This window comes from Calidris pugnax, unplaced genomic scaffold, assembly GCF_001431845.1.
Source record: "Calidris pugnax isolate Ruff unplaced genomic scaffold, ASM143184v1 scaffold20, whole genome shotgun sequence".
NCBI lineage: Eukaryota > Metazoa > Chordata > Aves > Charadriiformes > Scolopacidae > Calidris > Calidris pugnax.
Genome location: NW_015094510.1, coordinates 1,325,243 through 1,351,258, shown reverse-complemented (window position 1 = coordinate 1,351,258; position 26,016 = coordinate 1,325,243). Strand labels below are relative to the sequence as shown.

Genomic DNA, 26,016 nt, shown 5'->3' with positions numbered 1-26,016 from the left:
AGGTCCAACTGTTGCCTCGCAGCTGCCACGAGCATCTACGAACCAGGCTTCGCATTTTGCTTAACAAAGACAAGACTGCACACCAGCTATCTGGTATTGAAGGAAAGGATGCTGCCATCCCTTTGGAGATGCCATGCTGTACTTCCCAGCCAGCATCTCACAAGAAGAGAAGACTCTCAGCAAGAAGTTATTTTTTGTTCTTAACTATGTAACTATTCACAAGAGCGAGCTTACGAGCTCACTTAAGAAAGAACAGACTCTGTGGGACAGTCTTCTAGACTCTGAGGTCCAGCCTACATCACTCATGCACTTAACTTAGACCCACGCTTTACTGCCTACTGAAGCTGTCTTTCTATGCATGCCGCTAAGCTATCCGGTTATTCAGCAGAACAGTAGGTGCTTTTCCACGTCCTCAAGAGGAAATTCCTGCCTGCTAAGTTTAGACACTGAAATTGAGCACACAGGATCTCCCTTTGGAAGGCTTCAAAGGCACTTTCCTCTCTGCAACAAGGGTACGTAGAACGCGGGCTTTTATTTTTGGTGGACTGCTTTGCTAAACGTCTAATATTAAGGTACACGTTGATGCCTAAATTAAGAATAGAGCCTGCCTGTAAGGTACTTATTATAGACCAAGAAAGAAATGGATTGAGTGGAGTGGGTATCATGTGCTAACGTTTCTTTTCAGCTCAACAGCTGTATGTGTGGTGTCTGTGACTGAGAATGAAGTAAAGAAGAAGAAGAATTGCAGATCACAGTCAAATTAGATTTTCCTAATGGGGCTTTTGAAATAAACTAACAGATTACTGTTTAAATAAAACCTGTAACAGGGATGAGTTGATGTTACATTATTAAATTTCTTAATTTAATTCTTAAGCTCCAGAGCCAGTCGAGTAATATTCAACACATTTACCTTCACGAACTGTGGAATGCATTGTGGAAAAGCCAAACAAGCCCTTCATGGTTTGACCAAATCTCTAAGCGTTCAAGCAGTATCCATCATACAGAATAGTATCCACCTGCCAGTTGCATGTCAGAAGTATTTGCTAGCACCCCACGCTTCCTCTTTCCTTCTTAATTAAACAGAACCATTTAGTGAAAATCATGACGAGTTGTTTTATTTCTCTGGCTTATTATATATGTGTGGTATAAACTGAGAAAAAACTACTTAGCGCTTCCGGGCCTGGTGTTACAACTAGCGAATTCAAAATATGTGTGAGGCCTGTCTATCAAGCAATAGTGTCACTGGTGACGAGACCTTCCCTTCGTTTATCACTGTCAGAAGGGGAGCATGCTAATTACACTGAGAGTCGACACCCTGATTTTGAGGTTACTCAGCTTGACTAGAAAATGAATTAGTGGATGCCTGGTGAAAATCCAAAAGAAAGCAGTTCCTCCTCAAACATGGCTTAGTTTCCTCCAGGCAATTAGGACATTGCTTTGGAAACATCAGTGCTTTTGGCTACTGATGGCCAGGAAAACAAAGCAAAACTAAGTACTTTTATGTAAGACATTTAAAGCGCATCTATAATAAATTACATCTAAATGTCTAATGGCCTTTCTTATAACTCTTCCCACATACAGAATGCCCATATTTTGAACCTCTCAGATAAAGTAATGTGTTTTGTGGGTCTAGCACAGGCTTCAGTGCCTGGAGGCTCTAGTTCTATTTCCAGCTCTGCTTCAGACCTACAGGGTGACCTTTATGCATAACCTCATTTTCCTCACCTATAAAATGGGGATATTAATACTTATTTACCTCACAGTTGGTTCCCTTCCAGCTGCTACAGTGACTGAGCAAGCTCATGCATCTACAGAATTGCTAATGTTCATGATAAACTTTTTCTTTTTTTTTAAACAAGCAATACAGACAACATTGAATTAAGAAATTACTTGTCCATCCAGTGAGTAAAAGTACATAGAAAAATAACAGCAAAAGAAAAATCGTTCAAAGCCCCCCCCCTAATTTCCTTTCAATGACACTGTCCTTCGTGAGAAATGCAGGTAGTTCCTATCTGACAGCAACTAGAAGAAACGTCTTGATGCTGCTTCCAGTCAAGAAAAAATTTGCTGTTTTTTGAGTGAAAGTCTAACCTGGTCTCCCTTCGGAGAACATATAAAAACACCGCAAGCTTTTCAAGTAAATAAAGGGGACAAAAAAACAATTTCAATTTGAAACTTTACCTAATAACAAGAGTGGAGAAAAAGAAAGGAAAAGTGAGTCAGAGAGAGACAAGAGATACAGCCATCTCTTCCCCAAGGGAAGGAAGCCAGGCAGCAGAGATGCTGGCAGATATGCCAACCCGCAGCTGGGGGGGACACCACCCAGGGATGGTGCCTCCATCGGCCCGGGAGCACCTCGGCCACATTCATCTCCCTCTGGGAATGTGATACTTACTCTTGTACTGCTCTGGCTATGGAGAGCGCTGTAGATCCAGTTTCATTAACGCTATCTAAGGTCACATTTGGCAGGTCGTCATCATCACTGTCACTTTTAATTTGTCTGGGAGATAGGCCTCGGGGGTCCATTTGTGCTGGAAAGAGACATATAATGGATTAATATGAGCGTGCTGAAATTAATCTCGTCCCAGAACAACATCAGGGTGCTCAGCGCATCCGCTGGCTCGGGCCGGATGGCACCCCTTGTGCCAAGCATCCTGAACCCAGCGACAGATTCGCCGTGGCACCTACAGCCAGGCCAAGCATGTCCTGCGGCACGCGGGCTACACCAACCCATCCAGCCAACCTGAAATAAAACTCAGTTTATCCTCAAGTTACTTATTCACAGAATCACAGAATGGTTAGACTTGGAAGAGACCTTCAAGATCATGGAGTTCCAACCCCCCCTGCCATGGGCAGGGACACCTCCCACTAGAGCAGGTTGCCCAAAGCCCCATCCAGCCTGGCCTTGAACACTTCCAGGGATGGGGCCTCCACAGCTTCTCTGGGCAACCTGTTCCAGTGCCTCACCACCCTCACAGGAAATAATTTCTTCCTAAGATCTAGTTTAAATCTCCCCTCCTGCAGTTTAAAACCGTTACCCCTCGTCCTATCACTCCACTCCCTGACAAAGAGTCTGGTTGTCTTCAGAAAGTAAAAAGAAAGGGCTATGTCTGCTTAGTACAACACAGCACACTTGAGAGAAAATTTTACAGCATAATTTCAGTAGCAATCTTTGATTTCGACTTGTCCATCATGAGATAAGAGACTGGGACCCAGGTCCCTCCAGTTAACTAAAAGTTAGGTGTCAAAAAAACCCCTCAGTTGTACCAGTTTCTGACACAATTCAACACCAGTGTCAGCTTCTGAAGGAGCCTTCCCTCCATGTTACACACAGCAAAGCCACCACATGTAACTTCTGACAGGCAACTAACTTTGTGGTAACTGATGTCGGCTGCCCTCAGGCAGATTTTTTTGGAAAAGTTCACACAGTCTCAGGTCTTTATGAACAGCCGAAGAGCAGGAATTGCAGGATTGTTTTGTCTACCCACAGTTTACAGTATCCATACTGCATGGCACTGCATGGCACCGCATGGGGCACAGCCCACTCCGACCAACCCGCCTCACAGGGCACGGCCCAGCTCCGCAGCCAAAATGGTGGTGCCTCAGGGAAAATAGGTTTAAAAAAGGGCAAAAAAAAGATGCCACATGGGCAGAATGAGGAAGAAACTGTGGAAAAACCGCCTTGCAGACATCAAGGTGAGAGGGGAAAGAATGGAAGAGGTGCTGCTCTGTGGTGGGGCAGAGATTCCCCTTCAGCTGAAGAGACCATGGTGGAGCAGGAGAACAGCACGAGGAAGAAGGGAGTGCAGAGAAGAGGTACTATGGACTGATCACAGCTCCCATTCCCCACCCCAGGAATGAAGGAGTGAGGTTGAGCCCGGGAAAAAGGGGGCAGGGAGGCTGGTTCTTTACCATCCTAATCTACTTTTAATTGGCAAGAAATTAAATTAATTTTCCCCCAGTCAAGTCTGGTTTGCCTGTGACAGCACTCGGTGGGTGATCTCCCTGTCTTTATCTCAACCCAAGAGCTCTTCCACCTGATTTTCTCCCCGTCTTGTGGAGGAGCCGAGGGTGTGAGAGCAGCTAGGTGGGTGCCTGGCACCAGCCAAGGTCAACTCACCAGAGTTACATCTTGTGCCACAGAGAGATGGGAAAGAAGAGGAGAGCAGAAGAGTAGGGCCACCTGCTTTCCCTCTTATCCTGGCTGCTGCCCTCCAGAGGGAAATAAGCCCAACCCGCATAGGGGGCAAGGTGGAGGAAACCAAGAGATGGGTGTGAGGGGGACTATGGGGCACAAGTATGACTTGGGATAGTCCTGAGAGGATCTGAGGGTTGCTTGTGTCTGGGGACAGACAGAGACAAGCTTTGGAGGTGACACTCCCCCTCACCCATGGAATACCACGTAGGATTAGTAAGTGCTGAAAGACACCGAAAGCAGCTGGAGTAGAAGAGAGAAACTGGAGAGAGGTCTGACCCTGCAAGGGAGGAGAGGGAAGGGGAAGACAGGCAAAGGGATTTGTTTAAATGCGTGTTTGTTTTGTTTGGCCAGGTGAAATAGAGGAATCCAAGATTATTTCTTCAAAAAGCTAATTGTTAAGTTTGTGCTCTCCTGTACTGCAGTTATCAGAGGTAGGACACTTTCTGGGTCTTGCGACGTGCTTTTCAAGAAAGGTAGCTGTCATTCCTACTCAGCTCTGGCTAACCACAGCCCTGGACAACAGGTATCACAGGCTCCCAGTAGAGATCAAGAATGGTTCAGTGAGCCTACGGCTAGACAGCAGCTCCAAAAATCACAGTTAGGTTCCCCATTTTGCCATGTTTCTTATGTTACCGTGCTCGCTGCCTCTAGAAAAGGGACTGAGTTACATGGAAGAACAGGAGGGCTGTAGAGACTCCAGGAGCTGTGCAGCCATAAAAAATAGCACTGATGGATAGCTGGGCTCTCGAAAAGAAAGCCCTTCTCCAAATGAGTGATGACTCAAGGGAAAGTTGGTCTTAAATTTTAATTTACGTCTTACCTGTGAACCACCTCTGAGTAGAAGAACAGTAAGTGATTATAACTACCCTTCAGCTGCATTTTTTAATGTTAAAGAACTTCATAAAGAAAATACTATTAAAATATGTTCAGTAAGCTGATGCAACAACCTCTTCTGGAATCACAGTGCATTTACAGATGCACAGTGTGACTTCTATTAGCTTTCTACTAGCACAGTTTAGATGCCTCAGTAATACTGGCTAGGTTTGGACTGCTTATTATTTCTTCATGTGTGGTAAAGAAAACACCTTTTGTTTAGCAAAGCAAAGACTGTTGACAATGAACAATGACCTGCATGAGACAAACGTACAAACAATTTTGAAATTGTTCAAAACATTTAATTGTTTTAGATAGAATAAGCACCACGTGTTTCTTAAAATCATGACTTAACACTTGATAGTATTCAATGCATACCAGAGTATTAGAGATAATCTAGTATTTGATTCAAGAACAACTGAACCATCTAGTCAGCTGATTAAGCCCAAGAAAATTATTTGGAAAGATGAGCTATTTCTGAGGATGTCTTGTTCCCTATCATTCCTTCTTAAAAGCAACTTTGAGTATCAGATTATTATTACTTATTTCATTACTTCTTCAGTTTTTCTTAAAGTGAATCTCGTTACAAGAAGTTATATCACAGAATAGCCTAGGTTGGAAGGGACCTTTAAGATCATCTAGTCCAACCATAAAAAAAAAGTTTGTATCATATTTTTGTACAAACGTTTGTACCTGCCCCATATTTAAATGCTGCTACACGTGATGCCTTTGTGAAAGCTAATGTTTGTAAATAAAATTAAAATTGTAACAAAAAACTATGTATGTGATATTGCGTATTAATGATGGGTTAATCTGACTTACACTATAGCAAAAGTTTTAAGTAGCTAGCTCAGGAACTTTCTTAATGTTTAAACCTAGGCCTAACTTCAAATCACTAAAGTTGTTACATAGTTTAGTCTGTAATACAGTTGTTATACATGAATTTTGATCACTAAAGTGTGAATACACCTACATAAAAAGAGTCAGTATAAACGTGTATGAAAAGTCTTACCCACTTTTGTTCCTTATAAGACATGCTGTTTCACTATTATTGCAGATTGCCAACACTTGAGATATTACTGAGACTCCTATGATATTTGGTGGTGTTTTTAGATTACCAGAGGAATGTGCAAGGAGGAAGACTCGCAATTAGATTAAAACGCTACCTTCTTTTTGTTTCTGCTCAGTGAGCTAAATCCTACTCTGTATACTCCTAACATAGCCATAAAGTTGCCAAGGGGGTTGTGCTTTTGCCCCTGGGGATAATTTGGCCCACTGGGCACAGTGTGCCCCACCAGACACCAACGTCTGAGCACATCATGAGGTGCTGCGACACTTGAGCATGGCGAGAAGAAGAGGTGAGGAATGGAAACCTATCAGTGGGCAAACAGAAAGGTGGGGAATTCAAGGACATTATTTGTTATATTTTGCAGTGAACCTAACCGACGATGATAATTAAATTAGCACATGATCTAGGGATTATATTTTAATGTTGGCCCGCCTTTACATGGGTTTTTGTCTCTTTTTCCATTTGTGACCTCTTCTCAGCTTGCAGCCTTGGGTGGCCGAGGCGCTGGGGAGCCGAGGTGACTATCCAGGAGGCTGAACTTCGCTGCTGCCGGCTGGTGCAAACTGCCCTGTTTTCTCATCAGCACGGCTGCAGCTGCTGCAGGGAAAAACAGCTTTTAAAGCCATTCCCCTCCGCGAAATGAGCCATGTGAATAACCAACTGGACGGAAGCCTAACAGATATCTCCTCCTCACCACTCACTACAGCGCGCAAACTGCAGTACAGGATTTTTATACATTCAGAGTTCGTGACTCCTACTTATGTCAACAGCTTTGACTTTCTCTTGGACATCTAAGAACAACTGTCGAACTGCTGGCACCAGGGTTTATAAATACCAGCGGCAGTTCATAAACACTGAATTAAGAGTAATTACTGGCCTAACGAACATCAAACGGGAAAGAATGAAGAGATGCAGGCAAGAGATAATTTAGCAAATGAGATGAAAAAGGTGGAGGACAAGTGAGTAATGGAATGCGATTGGCAAGCAAGGTGGAGAAAAGCCCACAAAACATGCCAGTACATTTTACCTTCCCTTCGTGCTGTACCTTGCTCTGATGACCAAGCTTTTCCTTGAATTTATCATAGAACCATAGAATGGTTTGGGTTGGAAGGGACCTTCAAGATCATGGAGTTCCAACCCCCCTGCCATGGGCAGGGACACCTCCCACTAGAGCAGGTTGCTCAAAGCCCCATCCAGCCCAACTTAGGACCATGGGTCCAGAAGGGACCCAGCTGGGTCCCTGGATCAAGTCCTCCCTGTGGCAGGCAGACACATTTCATTAATAAAGCTCAAGCCTTAAACATGAGCTGGTTTCCTTGCCCTTGCTACTGCTCTTGAAAGGCGAGATTTGTCCGACAGAGCTACCCAGTGGTTTTGTGAAGTGTGAATGAGGCTAAGGGGAGGCAAGCAAAAAGAAACAAGTCAGAGACGGCTTTCGTGGGACAAAGGTGTCATTGAAAGAGTGCACAGGAGCTACAGAAGCAAGCTGTTAGCACTCCATGCTGAGAAGACTGGCGAGCCAGGGGAGTTATTTAAGAAGGTCTGCAAGCAGCCACGTTGCCTTCCATCCTTGTTAGCCTCAAGAAACAATGATGCTTTTTTGCTCAAGAAAACACAGAGAACTGCTCTTGATGCGCGTACATATATGCAGTCACTTCTCAATGGCCCCTTTTGCCAAACTGTACCAAAAAGGAGTTTCCCTCTGGGCGGTACGAGCTAAAATGCACTCTCTGCGCTTGTTTTAAGGCAAGACGTGCAAATGGGTCTCACATAAGGCATGTATCAGCCCGTAAATACTCCAGAACTTTGGTCTACCATCATTAATATTGTATCTGCCAACTGTCGGTTGCCAGCAGGAAAAAATCTGATCTGGATCAGATATAAAGCTTGCTTGTATTTCTATGGAACTGAACAGCTTTGGGCTTTAAAATTTATGCTGGCTGTGGGGGCCAGACATTACCTGATCCTGTTTCTCAGGACAAAATTGCCCCTTCTACAATGCTGGAACAGATTTAAACATGCACAGCAGCTTTCTAATGAGCACTGATTGAATGTGTGCTTTCTGGCACACAGCTGTGTCGGTCTTGACATGGCACAGGATTAGCCATGTCATGGAAGCAAAATCTCCAGGAAGGATCCAGCCTCCGGATGCTAAGGGCAGATGAAACTCTCGGAACAGGATACAGCCTCCACCTTCCCAGGGGAATACCCTGAGCACGGGGCCATGCCACCAGGGTATTTTTCTCCTTCTTCACTCTCTAAACTGGTGCTCCGGTCCACTTCAGGGCATCTCTTGGGAAGGGGGGACTGCGGATTTAAATGTCTCCAGGCTGATGAGCGCCCAGCACGCCACCTCTTACTTCTCACATCCATGCTGGTGTTACAAGGCTGTTGGGTAAATGCTGTCCCACTGTCTGTCATATTCAGGCTCCACCCAAATATGTCACAGAATCATAGAATTGTCTAGGTTGGAAGGGACCTTTAAGATCATCTAGTCCAACCACCAACCCAACTCTGATAAAAAACCATCACTAAACCATGTCACTAAGCACTATGTCTACCCGCCTTTTAACTATACCACCAGGGATGGTGCCTCAACTACCTTCCTGGGCAGCCCATTCCAATGTAAATAACCCTTTCAGTGAAGAATTTTTTCCTAATATCCAATCTGAACCTCCCCTAGCACAACTTGAGGCCATTTCCTCTTGTCCTATCACCTGTGACTTGGGAGAGGAGACTGACCCCCGCCTCTCTGCAACCTCCTTTCAGGGAGTTGCAGGGAGTGAGAAGGTCTCCCCTCAGCCGCCTTTTCTCCAGGCTGAACAACCCCAGCTCCCTCAGCCTCTCCTCATAAGACTTATTATCCTAATCGCTTTGCTTTGCTTCTTCCCAGCAATTATTTAGGGATACGCAGTGTCCTGACCTGGTTGGCCAAGACCAAGTGCCATCAAAAGTCCTGCAGTTGGATGCCTGTAGGTGGCCTGGATCTGGGGCCTCCTTGGCATGAAAAGGGCTATACGCTAACACACTGCTATCATGGCTGGTGGTTTTCAGCTACCACAACCTGATTTATTTTCTCCACTCAAATTTCCTCTGAGTGAAAGGGATGACAACTCACCCCGTCACTAGGCTCATGAAGACCCACTAGAAGTAGTTTCATGTCTACAAGCTGTCTTTGATTTAAAGGCAACTATGAGTCCCTTGGGTTAAAGACGAATGAAATATTTAAGAGCAGGAGAAAACGAAGTAACCATCAAGAGTTTTGCCTCTCTTTATAGCTAAGCCACATAGTATTAACTAATGCTGAAATGACTCATTACGAGATGATGTTCGTTGGTGTGAAAATAGAGAGAGAAAATTCCAGCATCCTGAAATATTGAAGCCTCTGGCTCATTTTATCTTAGTATCTTAGTATCTTAGTTTTCTGCATTAAATTAACTTCTCTGCTAATAACTTTGTAAACATAAGATACATATAGGCCTGCTGATACACCGCAACATAATAAAAACTGAATTATGTGAAGTTGCTTTTTAAAAATAATTAAAAATCTGCTTCTGCTTTTTCAAAGGATTTCCAAACTCAGAGTCTGTTTGCTTTTGTTTCACCTATTGATCTCCTCATGCTGCTTCCTCTAAAGGATGCCTAAAATACAACCTGCTAATCAAAGTGATTGTTCGTGACAGACTTCCAAGCTGCCCTGACGTCCACCCACAAGCCCGTCCGGCCACTTGCAGGGTGACAGGGGTCTGCAGCAGGGACACATCTGAGGTGGGACTCCCCCAAGCGTAATGCCAAGGCCCGCGTTAGATAAGATGTCAGCCTGGACAGTGGGGAGGCCCCTCTGGCCTTGCTAGCTCTTACCCATGCTACGGTGATGTATTTCCTCTTGCAAACATAGCCACGGATTTTTATTGCAACAGAAGTTTAAATTATGCATAAATTAACAGTTCTGAGGTACCTCTAATAAGCCAGAAAGAACCACGTTTGCTTGTGCCAAATGTCTATCTGAGAAGCTCCTTTCCAGTTGCCTCCTGTACGCGCTGGCACACAGCAGGTAAAAGAAGATTATCTCTAGCTGTAAGCAATGGCTGCTTTGCACTAACCTCCATTAGGAAAGGAAGACGAAACATTAGCCCACACCCCAAAATTAACATTTACGAGAATCTCACTAGCACTGCCATTCACACTCATTAGTACTGCTCTTACACACGTGTGTGTGTCCATGTGTCTGCAGAGCACAAAGGACTGAAGTAACAAAGCGACATAGACTCCCAGAGCGATGGGACTGAAAAATATGGTTAAGAAAATTATATGGCCCTCGTGCTTTAGCACAATATGCTATTCATCTGCCAGCATCAGAAACACCGTGAACTAAGTAGTTTGAACCTAATAGTAATCTACCACTCACAGTGACCCCATGACCCAACAGCACCTCAGAACATTTCCATCAGCCCCCGTCCCCTCTGAGCTGTGGACATCCGGAACTGGATGACACTGGGAGAAGAAGGAAGAACCTCTCCCCTCCTGTCTTCAGGTACCTGCATCCAAATACAACCACCCCAACGCTCCCATGCGGCCAGTAGAGGCAAATGGGTGCCTTCAGGGCTGCTGAGCCCACAGGGAATTCAGTGGTGTGAGCCACTAGGGCACCAGCCCTGGCAGAGGAAAGCGGTGCCCCCTTGAGCCGCTGTGGACCCGCTCCTTGCTGGGAAGAGGAGGAGAGGAGCCTTTGCCATGTGGGTCTGTCATGCCTTGGTTTTCTGGGAGAGGAACACAAGTGTCTGGGGGGATCTCAGCAGGTGCCTGAAGATGGGGTGATGGCAACAGCACTATGTGGCCTTGCTTGCTCCCACTCTCCCTGCCTGCCACCATTTACTTAATGCCATAGAGGCACCCCAGTCCCCATCAGAAATACTGAAGAAAATTATCTTTGGCCTTACAGCCCCAGTGGTCAAATTTGGAAGAGGAGTAATTCACAGGGGGAGATGGTAATCATCATTAAACCCCAAAATCTGCCGACTGTTATAAATACTGTCATGTCTAAACCATAACTTTGATCTCTACGTTTGGCAGATGGCACAGTTTGGTACCTGAAATATTGCAAGGAGGAAACTGCTGGCCAACAGTGACTTCTTTTGCTGTTTCTTAAACTGACACTCTTTCAAATACCTCTGATAAAAATGTGTATCTGGGTGGATCAAAAGCCAAGTCGAGGGACTGACACATCTATACCCTTCTCAGTTACTCTTGGAAAATAGGTTTTATAACTGTGCAAGCCCAGCCTCCCACTGTAGCTTGATGTCTGAAGCAACTGAACATCCTCCTTCTTGGCAGCTTTTTTAGATAACAGGAGCCCAACATGGATTTCCCCAGCAGGAGAACGTCAAAGGAGAACGTCACAAACACTGCTGTGTGTTTTCACCAGCGGAGGCAACGCTTCCAGATGCAGGTGTGCGGGAGCTATTTGAAATGATGCCCTCAGAGATTAAGTGTTATACTCAGGTTTACTTAACGCATTTTAGGGAACCAAATCCTGGCTTTATGGACCTAAAAAAATGCACGGGAATGATGTTATTCATTATTTTCTCTTCCTAAGCTGGTCCATACTATACGAAGCACACATAGGGCATTCTTCTTCCTATTTAAAGTTCATTATAAGTGCTTTATGCGTTGGAAAATGCTCTGAGCGCACCTATCAGATTTTCAATCCAAACAGCTTGGTGTCTGGTAGGGGCAGCAGAATTGGTCAATTTATTTCATAAAACTTTATGTACAAAGCAGCAGTATCCATGAACTTAATGGTCAGAATATAGAGTCTACAGGGGTAATTTTTATTACAATTTATAGCAAGATTACCCATACTCCACAGTTTTCAGATTTTATTGAGATTTTATGGGACTATATGGCTAGAGCAGTTAACTGCACCCCGCACAGCTATGGTTCACAGAGAATGGGAATTGGCACCGAATGCACAGTGTAACTAATCTACCAGAGAATATTAATTGCTATGATCCAATCAAAGGCAATATTTAAAATCATTTCACCAGTCAAATAATTTGCCATAAACCTGTAAAAGAATAGCTGTGTGGAGAAATACAGAGGTGAGAGTGATCGCATGGATGTAATATATGCACATATTTAAGCACCTCTGTCACTTGGTTGTATACATAAACATACAACACCATTTTTTTTTAAGCAACGGACTTTTCTCTTTCAAAGCTATTTGAATACGAGACCTAATCTATGCAAAAAACCAAACTACTGAGACTACTGAGATTTATATCTCACTGAGCATCCAATATACAAATACTCTATCACCACAAGAAAGCAGGGAAAACAATCAGGACAGAATATATTTAATATTAAATAAAATGTAAAGCCACTACAAAACGGTAGCAGATTGCAATTCACACACTGCAACGGAGATATTTTAAACACCAGAAAGTTTCCAGCAGGTTGGTCCAAGACACAATAAAACCCATGGCAGGAGTAAAATAAATGAGAAGTTTTATGCATGAGTTTCTGCTGGATCCAAATTTGTGGCATAACAGCAACTAGATCAAAGCTCAGCCCTGGTGAGAAAACAGAGTTGAAGGACCAGAGGCATTCTTTGCATGGAAGAGAAGAAATTAACAGCTTCCAAAAGATGCAGGGACTTTGGATATGAGCAAATGGATTTCCTCATCCTCCTTATGCTGGGATTCACAAATAAAATTGGAATACACATCCACCTCATTCCCTTCCCAAATCTGCTCATAGTTAAAAACATACATGAAGTTAAATCCACTGCGGATAAATCTTAGAAGAACATAGGCTTCTGTAGTGGAAAAACCTAAGCCTGTCACTAGCCAGTCACCAGAAATATGATTTTTCTGCAGATTTAAGTAGAAGACTGTTTACGGGACTCCCCATAGTCAACCCAAACTACTTTGACTTACTTTAAGCAACCTCCTTCTCAATTTCAAATACCACAGCATATCTTGTAACCTGTGTTTTAACTCTCCATTCTGGCAAGAATTACTATTTACTCTAGTTCTTAAATATATGCACCATCTCCAGTAACACAGGTCCCACCCTGAATGCAAGCCTCTTCTTTGCTGGCTTCTCCTCCCAGATAGCCATTGCCAACCTGCTTCGCCTTTCCAAGAACCACTAATACTTCTTCCAGACAAACCAAGCAAACAGGGGAAGAGAGATTCAGCACTGTGGGAGGCAGGAGGGTGGTGGTGGACAGGTTGGAATAGGTACAGCCACAAAGGATTTTTGTGAGTAATAGCAAAAAAAATACAGCTGAAGTAGAAAATCTCCTCCCCAATGCAATTCAGATCCAAAATAACCATCTACTAAAATGTAGGAAGGATAAACGCTTCACATGAAATAAAAAAGGCAACACTACTGGTTTTAATTAAGAGTCTCTTCCATAGCATAATTTATACAAACAAACAGACCATATAATCTGACCCTTAAACATATGGAATGGCTCTCTAAATTTCTAACTTTGTACTACAAATTGCGTTTACTTTTGAGGAAGAAACTTTACAGTAGGCAGAAATAACAGGCTGTACTTGAAAAAAACCCAAGGGCAGTGGCTAATGTAATCCAGTGATATTACTTGTTTTAAGTTGCACAAAAAGCTGTAGCAAAAGGTACTGCATTTTTACTACTATCCACAGCAAAGAATATGGCAGGAGTAAACTGTGAAAATGCACAATCTCTGTATTTCTGCTGGGTCGATACACAGACATAGTAACATAAAAACAGCCCATGCCAATGTCATTACACATGTTTATGTATATGGGAAGCAGATGAAGTTCGGTTGGCAAATTTAAATTTATAATGTTCTGAATGCTGGATTTTGCAACTGGTTGCATCTTCTGAAAACTTTAAAATCAGTAAGAGTGATAACCCAAAAACTTGAAGGTCCCTGGTGCACCATCATCAAGAGGGAGCTTCTAAAAGGCCTTTCAAAGAATGCAGTAACTCTTCTGAACTACAGAGAACAATCTATCTTTGGCAAAATCTGCTGCCAGAAGGACATGATTTACCAGTAGTATTCATGGATGCCTTCTGAAAACAAAGTAGTGGAAGGCTAATGGGACCAGAGTTTGTAGGGGAATGTGTTGCTACCATGGTGGGCCCTTTCACTCCTGTCTGTCTGAGCCTCTCCTTCTACCCCTTCACCCTGCCCAGATCTCTTTTCTACCCTCCTTTTCCTTCTTTCCTTTCCCCCTTCTCCTCCGTCTCCAAACCCTTTCCCCTTTTCCTCCTGAACATGTTCACACATAGAATCATAGAATAAAATCGTAGAATGGTTTGGGTTGGAATGGACCTTCAAGATCATTGAGTCCCAATCCCCCTGCCATGGGCAGGGACACCTCCCACTAGAGCAGGTTGCTCAAAGCCCCATCCAGCCTGGCCTTCCAGGGATGGGGCACCCACAACTTCTCTGGGCAACCTGTTCCAGTGTCTCACCACCCTTACAGTAAATTTCTTCCTAGTACCTAATCTAAATCTCCTCTCTTTCAGTTTAAAACCGCTACCCCTCATCCTATCACTATACTCCCTGATAAAGAGTCCCTCCCCATCTCTCCTGTAGGGCCACTTAGGTACTGGAAGGCCACTGTAAGGTCTCTCTGGAGGCTTCTCCAGGTTGAACAACTCCAACTCTCTCAGCCTGTCCTCATAGGAGAGGACAGATGTCCTCCAGCCCTCTGATCATCTTTGTGGCCCTCTCTCCCCCTTTCCCTTCCGTTCTGCCCCTCTCCCTACTGCCCAGCCCCTTCCAAGCTCCTCCAAGCCTTTTCCCAGCCACAATTTTTTTTTGCTTTACTCTTTAAGGGGACTCATATATTTTTCAGATCTCCAAACTTGGCTTGGTTTCTGCAAGTGCTTATAAAGACCCAAAAAAAGACAACAGTCCAAACCGAACTTGAGGTTCATGGCACACAGAACTTCTAGAGTTTTTCACCAAAAAGAGCTGGAGTAAAGTTTTCAACATGGAAAATGCCATTTTTTTTTTCTCTACGCTGAGTCTCAGGAAAAGCGGAATAGTTTTTTCTTGAAACTTTCCTCAGAAAGAAAGAAAAGGAGAAAAAAGAAATAGCCTGAGGCAGACATTCGACATGGAAAATGTTAGTTTAAAACAACCAGACAGACTGTGAGCAACTGAAGACAGGGTTTTAGTGGAAATCCTGAGGCAACCCTATCTATAGGTGCTGCTACCTGCTGTGCCTCTAATTACACCTTTTAGCAATCCTCGCCATTGCTCAACAGGGAGAAAAAAAGGCAAGGAATGAGTTTTTAATGGTATTTTAATGCTCTAGAATAACTTAATGTAATGTCTAGTGGTCACCACCTACTCCACACAGAAAAAAATCTCCAAGGGGTTTGTAAGGCCATGGAGGATCAGAAGACAACAGTGGTGACCACTGAAGAAAGCGAACTCCATCTCTTCACCACATTGTAGGGGGTGGCAGAGGGGTGGCACTGGACCAGCAGTGCCCACATGGACTTGTGCCTGGCTCCCATCCCCTCCCGGCCCCCACAGGCCTAACACATGACTACCCTTTGCGCATACGAAATAACACAAGGATTAGGCTGTAGGGGGCAACTTGCACAGCTGGGCTGGTGGTTGGAGGGCAACACACAGAGACCTCCCCCACTTTGTGGAGGGGTCTCCCTGGGGTTCCTCCTCCACAGTGGGTGAACCGAGAGGTTCTTATCCTGCAAAAAGCATCAGTCTGACAGAAGGGTGCTTTGGTAGCATGATACCCTCGGCTCCCGTTGACCCCCTTGGGTGTACCCCGTGGCACAGGACCTGACAGGACGCTGCCAGCAGCTCATATGTACAAGAGTTAATTCTCTACAAACCCACCCATTATTCAGTGCTGCAGAAAAGGGTTTGATTTAACGGGAAACCAGGGAAGTGAAAAACAGGAGAGAGGAGGCAGGACAGGGAGCAGAAACGAGCAGCACATGAAGAGGCAGGAAAGGAGATCTGAGACTCCTGAAGGAAAGTGCGACGGAGAACACCAGGATGAATGAGGCCACCAAGAAAGATGCACAGCGGCAGGGGAGGAGATGACATTACGGGTTAGAAATTAACAGATAAGGAGGGAGGGACAAAGCAGAGCTGCTGAAACTGGCCCTCAAAGAACAGTCAGTGAGATGGGAAGGACTAGAAAAAAAAAAGGAACAATAGAAAAAGAGGGGGGAAAACAGATGAGGAGATAGTGATTTCTTGTGCTGGAGGAAAGAGAGAATTCAAACAGAACTTGAAGAAAGAAGTGTTTGCTTAGAAAAGCAGCTGCCAGGAGGACAACTTTGTCCAAGAGAAGAAGGTGGACTGGGAAGCATCAGGGGAAGCAAAGAGCCACCCGAGCAAAACGTCTGGAGGCAGGATTAGAAGGATGGTGGTGGCCTGAGAAGGTTTTGCATTAACATAAAAAATGAAATTATTCTAGTCAAACCTGGAAGGAAGAGGAAAATTTAGCATGAGCAAAATAAAACTGGGAATAACAACGAAAAAACCTTTCTCTATGTCTGTTTCTTGCATTTTTCCCCTAAGTACCTGCATCAAGAAAAACAGGAGAGGTCTGAACTTAAGCCTAATGCAATTTTCATTAATTTTAGCATTGAAAAGATCTCTGTTCAGGAAAGTGCTTAAATTCCATGAGAGTGAAGAGAATTTGGATACAGGCTACTGTAAAATATAACTTTAAGTGCTTCACAACAATACCCCTGGATCATCAACACGGTCTCTGATTTAGCCCCAAAGGGGCAACACCACAGAGATTATGGGAAAAATCCTACTGATGCCTCTATCTGTGGATCGACTTTGTTTCAGCTGGGTGTATTTTTTTTGTTTCTGAGAATGATCGATGTTCATGTTAAAGTTGAAAGTAGTGACTCTAGATGATTCTGAAACTGCACGTGTCCTTCAGCTGGCAGAGGATTAGCAACCAATTCAATCTGACAGCAATGTCCCGGTGGCATCTGTGTACATTTATTTCTTGTTTTCAGCAGGAAAGCTGACCAGTGAAGGGAAGTTAGTCTACACACATATGAAACTTATTTAATCAGCTAATTGATGCAAAAACATTGTGTGTTATTATTTATATTGTTTTATATTAAAGAAAGAAAAACACACTCCAGTGAAAGCTGACAAACTAGCTGGCTACCTAGGGTGGACTGTTGCCCACTGTTTTCTTTTGTATTTATTCAAATTAACCTGAACATTTATATCAAAAGAATTAATGAAAGCAAAATGAGTACAACTGATGAGGAAAAAAAAATAAATTAAAGAAAGCTTAATCCTTTCTTTTTCTTCAGCAGTACCTTAGCAAGTGCTGCAGGGCTGGTTAATGATCTCTGCCAATAACAGCACAAAGGCGATACTGTCAGGGCAGCTCAGAAGGCCTGGAGCTCGTGGGCTGAAATCCCTATGGCACATTAAATTCTGGAATTTTGTTGACGAAACTGGGGCAACGAAGTTCCAGCTTTACAAAATCAGGAGGTACTTCCTATAGAGGAGACTACTACCAGAGCCAACTAGCACCTTTGAATAGAAAACAAATGGCAAAAATTCTGGATGAGCTGAAAGTCAGGTGCAGCTCAAAGCTCCAAAACTGAAATACAGACTAAAACGTCCCTTTTTTTCTTTTTCCCAGACAACATGGCAAAAAGTTATGCTTTCATCCATCATTTCTTGACATGACATAACAGCACAAAGTCCTAAAATTACGTCACTGTGCAATAAAACTGCTTAAACTGTCATTTTGAGGCTTAAAAAGAAACCCAGATCAGTTGTGAGCTCACTTCCTATGTCCAAGCCTGTTGAGAAAACACAATCCACACTCGGGTACTGAAGAAACAGGAGGAGAACCAAAGATTTATGGACATCAGAATGACCCATCCCTGCAGTCACCAGTATATCAAAAACAGACAGGAGAGTTGACGAATAAAGGTCTTCTAGTTGTAGAGACCTGTTCATTATGCAATTAGGTACACAGGAGATGCTATAAGATGTATTACTAAATGCCCTGTAGTCTCATAAGCCCTCAAGTAAGGCTATCTGTCAGTACCCTCCCTTTCCGCCTCAAGCAATACCTCATTTCAGGGAAGAATTAGCCATATTTTATTCACTCACATGTGATGAACCTTGAAATGAGTCTCTCTCATTCCTTTCCTCGTGTTCCCATCTCTGTCACTAATGCCTTCTTTATAGAGCTATGCTTTTCCAAGTATCTGGGCACATCTGTTTTCTCTTTTCTTCCTCCACCCATCATGTCACCATCTTTAACAAGTTTTTGCTCCCTCGGGTAACTGTTACGTTCTCACTTTTTCTTGCTCTCCAGCTCCCCTTTCCGTGTTCTTTGGACACTTCTCCAAGAGTGTATCTGTCCTTTTGGCACATGCTTTCTTCCTCCCTTCACACCTCCATGTGCCTCTCAGGTCCCGTGTCTGCAAAATTCATTCCCAACGTATACACTCCGTGTGGCTTCCTTCCCTTCTTCTGTTTAATTTGGATGAAGAAACCTAATTCAAAATATTGCACTGCCGCTCTTTGGGCTTAATAAAACCTACCTCTCTGCATCTGCTCCTGCTCCTTGGTCCAAAAGCTTTTCCTTTGCAGGTTCCTGCAGCCCAAGGAGGTCCAAAAGCTTTTCCTTTGCATATTCCTACAATTGTTTTCTCTTTGTACATAAAAATAGTCTCTCTGACATTCCTTCTCTTGCCAAATCTGTATTACCTGTTGAGTTCTTTATGTTTGTCTACGATGTTTCATATATTGTCATTATTTCGCTGATCTATTTCTTTCACTTCTGGGGAGGATTTATTCCTCTCAGGACAAAACTTGCCATGAGTTGTCTGAGCATCTAACACCACTGCTGACCTCCATCTTTATAAAAAGACTTATTTATTTTAAAGCACATCTGGGACAAGGCTTTTAAAGGTTCCTCCCGATCATGTAAGTTAAATGTCTCTTCAGCAAACGACCCTGTAAGTTTGTAAACTAACAGCTTTACTACGCTGTTACATTTTCCTCACGAAAGAACCATTTTAGAGACGCCACAGATGCACAAAACTGGTTCCACCTTACCTTTTACGTGGCTTCTCCCATCCTCCAATAGTGGTACTACTATAGTGTTGTTCATATTCCCAGGTGATCTCACAGCTGTATAGACAACGGGTACCGACTGTACCACCACGGGGATACGGTGCACGTGACTCATTTTGTTGGACTGCAAGTTCATGGGGCTTGAAGGTGGTACTGGATGGATAATGTGCAAAAACTGCTGGCCTCCAACACCAGACGCAGAGGCCACAAGAGGACCTGGAGTTAATACTGACGGTACAGATGCCGCTGAGGATACTGATGTTATTACTGTGGGTGATGAAGCTGGTCGACTAGAAGAAGAAGAAGTAGAAGTAGAAGAAGGGGAAGAGGCTGATGCTGTCATGGAAACTGGTGAAGATGAAGCTGCTGTAGGGGACGACCTGGCTTTGTTTATTGACAAGTCCACTGGTTCAGTCTGTGTTTGGAAATGGTCTGTAGATAATGAATCCTCCATGGGGTCTGCCTTCATGTTGTTTAGTAACAAGGGTACAGCTTCCATATCTGGGTAGTTGTGGACGTTTGGAGACTGTTGAGGAAGGACAAAGAGACATAGTTACATATGAGGTTAAAGATGACTTGCATCCCCAATGGCTAATGTACATCACACAACTTGGTCATGAAAGCCACAGGATTTGTTTCCTTTGTTTGTGTCAGTTCATAAGTTTAAAGGACAAATCGCGCAAAAAAGCACAGATATATTCAGTTTGAACAGAATATTTTAAAAAGTCCTAATCTCATTTCTTAGAAGGTGGCAGGATTAAGTGTACAAAATCATCCTGTTTCTTTGCACTATGCAGTCATCAGTGACAAAAATTTTATTATCTCTTACAGATAGCCACTATGTATATTTACAGGACATTTCTTCCCAACATCTAACTTTAAGCTACGGAGTTACTCTCTTGTGTCACCTCCAGTGCACCTGAAGAAAAACTAGTCGCTACCATTTTTCAAACACCTTTCTGCATGTGTGAAGAATGCAATTTCCCCCTACCTATCTATCTTCTTCTGGACTTAGGCAGACCTTGCTTCTTCTTGCTGTCATAACCCACCTTTAAAAGAACAAGCCTCGGCACTCATTTGCTCTTCGTAGCGATTGTTGTAGTTTTGTCCACATCACTTTTCAGAAGGCAGTGCCTTACACTAAACACGGCCCTTCAGTTCAGCGTTTGACTTTGGGCAGTCTGCATGGGTTACTCACAAAGCCCTCACAGGTCAGCGGAGAGCCCCACGTTCCTATGGCTGTTCCTCTTACAGGCAGCGATGGCTACAGCAATTCATTATCCTGATTTAGCACGTTAGATAGCCTTCCCCATTGTTATAATTTAATTTTTTTCATTTTTCCACACTAATTAAGAACAATTTTCCTGACTTGGCAAAATAATTTTGTGCTTTAGACCAACTCTTTCAAAGCTGGTTGGTCTACGTTTATTCTAGACTGGTGTCATCTGCTATTTTTATAGTTTTATTCCTTATTTCCACCATCAAAGAGGTTAATAGAATTTTTGAATAATGCTAGGCCAAAGATAGATCTTTGGAGAAGCTCATTTGATATATCTTTCCTTTTTGACAGTACATCGTTAATAACTACTCTTTAAAAATGTTTTTTCAAGTAATTTTCAATAGGCAGAGCAAGGAAGGAAATGCCCATCGATAACCTGGTAGCAAGACAAAGCACAGCTCTCAGCTCCTCAGCTAAGTACCTCCACGGCACTGCACTGCAGCAGAGCTCCTCTACAGGCACACACACACTGTTATGTGCTGTAGTATGGAAAATCAACCTCAATTAAAAAAAAAAAAACAAAAACCAACCAAAAAAACCATTTGCCAAGCTACTTAAAACCTCACTTGACCCAAAGCAATTATTCCATATACAGATCTAACAAGCCATTTTTTTATGGTACCTAAACAGCTCTAGATGCATTCTCTTGATCTCTAAATTACAGTATTTACTAGGTATCTAAAAATATTAAGTCAGAAATATTTAAGCCACAAATATTGCAGTTGGTGTACTCGAAATAGGCTAACAGTCAAGCAAGCTATGAATTCACTTTGGGATTTTTATAATCAACTATGTTAAATATTTTCACGGAGAACCCTCCTTGTTTTGAGTCGGAGCCAAATTTAATCACAGAAGGAGGTTCCATTGCAAAAGGAAAATAGAAACACTAATATTAAAAATCGTAATAATAACAGCCTTAGTCGATATTATCCCTGGCATGCTGAAAGATGAGATGTTCTATTAGATCCCATCTATTCAGCTGATTTAGACTGGTTCTTGGATCTGAAATTTCCTTCCATTTGAATGCCAGAACATCTCTGGAACAGCAAGTCTCTTCCTCTATTCATACACAAATCAACTTAAAACAAAAGGGACCCCAATTCATCCGGCCTCTGGACCCTGCTGTTCTGCTGTAATACAAGTAACAAAAGCCAAAAAAAAAATCCCTTTATAAAGACAATAGGAAGTTCATCCGCTAAAAAGGAACAGAGAGTGAAGAACAGGTCACTTTTCAAAGCACACAATGGACTACAAATGACAAGGTTATGAAAGTTCTTCCTCAAGAAGGCAAAAGCGCCTGTAATCGCCAGGTGATGATTCCCAGTAACTTCCTCTGAAACACCTTATCCAGGCTACAGTCAGTAACGAGATTCCGCATGAGGCACACCGTGTGTGCCATCATAAGGACAAACCCACAAACACACATGGCACAAGTAGTTCATCTGTCAGATCTTTGACAAGTCTTACATACGCAATGGGCAAACGGACTGGTTCTGCTGAACTAGACAGACTGGTGGGAACAGTGACTGCAAGGAGCAGAGGGACAAACTGCACGGGCTATACCCAAATCTTCACAAGGCCAAAGGCTTCATCTTCTGTCTTAAGTGTTTGAGAGAAGGGGGATAAATGGGGTCAACTCACGTACAAGGGAGATGCGGGATGCCCTTGTGCACCCTGAAGTGCTCTGAGGGCACTGGGGACTTGTTGTACCCAGCCTATGCATGTCAGACTGCTCCCAGCAGTCTTCTGACTTCTGGGATACTTCCAAGACTGGACACAAGGCATCCACATAGACCTCGGAAGCAGTTCATCACCAAACTGAGTGCAGTCTGCCCCAAAGTCCCACCTGCCTTTGCAGCAAGCAGCACCAGGTCCCTTACAGGAAGAATCAGGAAGGACCTCAAGCTTTTATGTATCTGATGTCACACAAAGAACTTGTTCCATGGACAGAGTCAATTGTCTTTGAGACAAAGCACAGGTCATGACTTACAGATTTTTCTAGATTGTGCAAAGAACAGGCCTTTGTTTTACTATAGTAATTACACCTAGTCTTTTGGGAATTAAAAAAAAAAAAAGAAAAGAAAAAAGCATCATGTAACTGCAGTCTACTATACAAATCACTTTCTCTTTTAATAGCTCTTCTGCATTTACTTTTGTACTGTATATTCCTTATATCACGTCTACCTTTCCATAGGTACCTTCTTGTCCAGAACTGCTGGAGGAGCCATGCAATCTCTTTGCTCTATGGTAATACAGTTGATATTATTATTTCAGTCTTCAGCAGTGAACTTGAAACCTTTACAATCCCTTCATTAATTTCTCTAAAGAGGATGAAAACTGGTATGCCCTTCAATGACCTCCTTTCCCTGCCAAAACTCTAAGACTAAGAATGCCCTTTCTTTGGTAAATTCAGGCTGTGACTGATCTCAGTCAACATTACAAAAGACAAGAGCAGGATCCTTATCAAAACAGGTTTGTACATCCTGTACTTCATATAGAAATTGTAAACAAGTGTTATATTTTGTTCTGGTGTGGTGAACAAAGAGATCTACCCCAAAAACTCACGCTCCCTTACAGTGACCCACAAGTGGTATAGATGTTTCTCCAAGATCTCCGATTTTATCTAAGCTGCCAAAGATCTATTTCAACTGCATTTGAATCAGAACTTTGAACATAAAATTATCATTATTTTCTGAAAACACATGGTATAAGCAAACCTTTCCCAATGACGATGACTATTCCAGAACTAGAAACTACATGATGAAGAATAGCCAAAAGGGACATCTCAATTCTCAGTACACTATTTTCTTAGCATCTACCCAAAATGTTATTAACCAAGAATCAACTGTTCATTTCCTTAGACAATGAGTGTTGCCATTAGTTTTATTTAACGGAACCACATCTTTTCTAAATGAGAAGATCACAGCGCTGTGGCTGGGCAATTCAGAGGTATAGCTTCAGCTGTTCTGTCAGCTCATAAAGTCAACTGGATGAAAAAAAAAACAACCAAAAAAACCCAGTAGTGTGTTTTTTCTCCTGTGTCTCTGTTCCTGCATTTCCATCCTCATGTGGTGAACTGGGCTTCTGTGGTGGTGTGGGCTCAGTTGATTGCTGGGTTGGGCGTCTGAAATAGGTTTTCACCACCGGTCTCCCAAAAGCGTCTGTGTTGGTTTTGCAAACTTCGTTTCGCTTTTAGGGGTCTAAACTCTGTTGTTGGGAGTTTGGCAGCTTCCAGAGCATTTGGTGGGTTAGAAAGGGTTCAGCTTGAGGTCCCTGTAACCCTGTGGGCTGCCTTGGATGCCAGCCCAGACCCTGGAAATACAACATGAAGGGGTACAGCTCCACGCGGCTTCCCTCATCTCACCGCTCCTGCCCGCCGCTACAAAGGAGAGAGAGAGAGCATCAGCCCTTGGGACTCGGAGGCAAATCTCAGCGATGCCTCTCTCTGTGACACCGCCATCACATCCCTAATGCTGTTCACCATCCGCTCAAACCCAGGCTGGAACAGAACTGGAGGGCAGGTTAAAAGGGCTCCCTGCAAGAAAAGGCTTTTTTAGTAAAGCCGCAGCCTCTACTAGTCAGCTCCTGGCTCGTGCTGCTTGCGCCTGCCCTTTAAAGCCGTACACCAGTATTTGCTGCAGTGCTCTATTTCATTAGCTTGCCGTTAATAAAACACCGCCAGGAACATAACACGTGATTTCTCTATTCACAAAGCTTTTTTTGGCTGTGTAAAAAAGCATTCCGCACTGCCCGTTTCCCCGACCATTACAGAAAAACAACCAGCCAGCCACACAACCAGCCACAAGCCCTCGGGAGAAGCGTGGTGAGGTTATGGCTGATCTTATTTGCTGGATGGCCATCCTTTCCTCCACAGTTCTATTTTATCTTCTTTCCAGACCCCTGAACTCCACCTCCTCTTAACTTGCTTTGGGGTACATTTTGCAACAGCCCCTTTCCACTCTCTTGTCCTACTCGTGGCCATCTCCTCAGCGCCCCAGCATTGCCTCCTACCCATGACCAGTTTCCACACAGCCGAGGTTAAAACCAGTGAAAAAGCAAAGATCATTTTGTACTCGGCACTGGTGAGGCCCCACCTCGAGTACTGTGCCCAGTTTTGGGCCCCCTACCATAAAAAAGACATAGAGGTGCTGGAGCGGGTCCAGAGAAGGGCAACAAAGATGGTGAGGGGTCTGGAGCACAAGTCTTATGAGGAGAGGCTGAGGGAGCTGGGGTTGTTCAGTCTGGAGAAGAAGAGGCTGAGGGGAGACCTTATTGCTCTCTACAACTACCTGAAAGGAGGGTGTAGAGAGGTGGGGGTCGGTCTCTTCTCCCAAGTCACAGGCGACAGGACGAGAGGAAATGGCCTCAAGTTACACCAGGGGAGGTTCAGGCTGGATATTAGGAAAATTTTTTTCACTGAAAGGGTTATCAGACATTGGAATGCCCAGGGAGGTGGTTGAGGCACCATCCCTGGAGGTGTTCAAAAGACAGGTTGATATAGTGCTGGGAGGTATGGTTTAGTGATGGTGATGCTTCTTGTTTCTTGTGCGGGTGTATATTTTTGTCAGTTAGGTTGACGGTTGGACAAGATGATCTTTGAGGTCCCTTCCAACCTAGAAGATTCTGTGATTCTGTTTTCAGCAACTCGTCCTGATGCCTTGAAGTTCATCAGCTTCACAGGTTACCAAGCTTCAGCGAGTCTTTATGCCTTTCTGGAGTTTTACTGCTCCCGCACGACAGAGTTTACAAACCTCCAACAATCAGCTGTCAGCTTTTAAAGCTTTCTTCCTCTCTGGCTGCAATCTCCCAAGGTCAAACAATTTGTAAGAAAGCATACCAAAAAAGCTGTCCTTGATGACGGAAGCCGAACAGACTAAATTTAGCATTTATAAAATAAGCTGGCTTTGAGGACAGGAAGTTAAAAAATAAATTGCTAAACGCTTAAGTCTTCAGTCAAATCACACAAACCCCCTTCTTGGTTGTCATCGTGCTGCCCCACCTCGTTCTGCTCTGGCAGGAGAAATTTCAGGCAGGATGATTTTGTTTTGTCAGAGCTAAAGGAAAGTGAGACAAGAAAAATCATACTCTGTTTGAAGAGGCACCCCCAATTTTAACCGGTGCAGGCGTGCTGTCTTCTGGGCAGGCAGTGCAGAACCGTGTCCAGCTGGAGCAGCTCTGAGCATCATGCTTGGAAGGTGAGATCTAAATAACCAGGAATATTCTGCAGGTCAGAGATTTTTCTAAGAGTTCAGAATAAAAGAAACACATGCTAGGTTCAAAATGACAAAAGGCACTTGGTCTAGCAGAAGTAATTTTGCTCCTGCATCGCGCATGGATGTGCTTACAACTCTAATGCCATTAGACAGGCGCGCTGGTGGATTGGGTTTAGGATAAGGTGTGTTCGTCTTTGGTATACAATTTGTTTTCTATAATTAAAATGGAATGTTTTTGCAATCTGTCCTGTAGATAAGGCTAGA

General features: G+C 43.6%; 1 protein-coding gene across 4 annotated transcripts in view; it reads right to left on the bottom strand.

The window, feature by feature from the left end:
* The window catches only part of KLF12 (Kruppel-like factor 12), a 258,753-nt gene that overhangs the window by 79,695 nt on the left and 153,042 nt on the right, over positions 1-26,016 (bottom strand). For all 4 annotated transcript variants that reach the window (XM_014965966.1, XM_014965969.1, XM_014965968.1 and 1 more), the window contains exons 4-5: positions 19,243-19,786; positions 2,396-2,531 (exon numbers count right to left, since the gene is read on the bottom strand). In XM_014965966.1, coding sequence (XP_014821452.1) covers positions 2,396-2,531; positions 19,243-19,786 — 680 coding nt within the window. The remainder of the gene's footprint in view (positions 1-2,395; positions 2,532-19,242; positions 19,787-26,016) is intronic.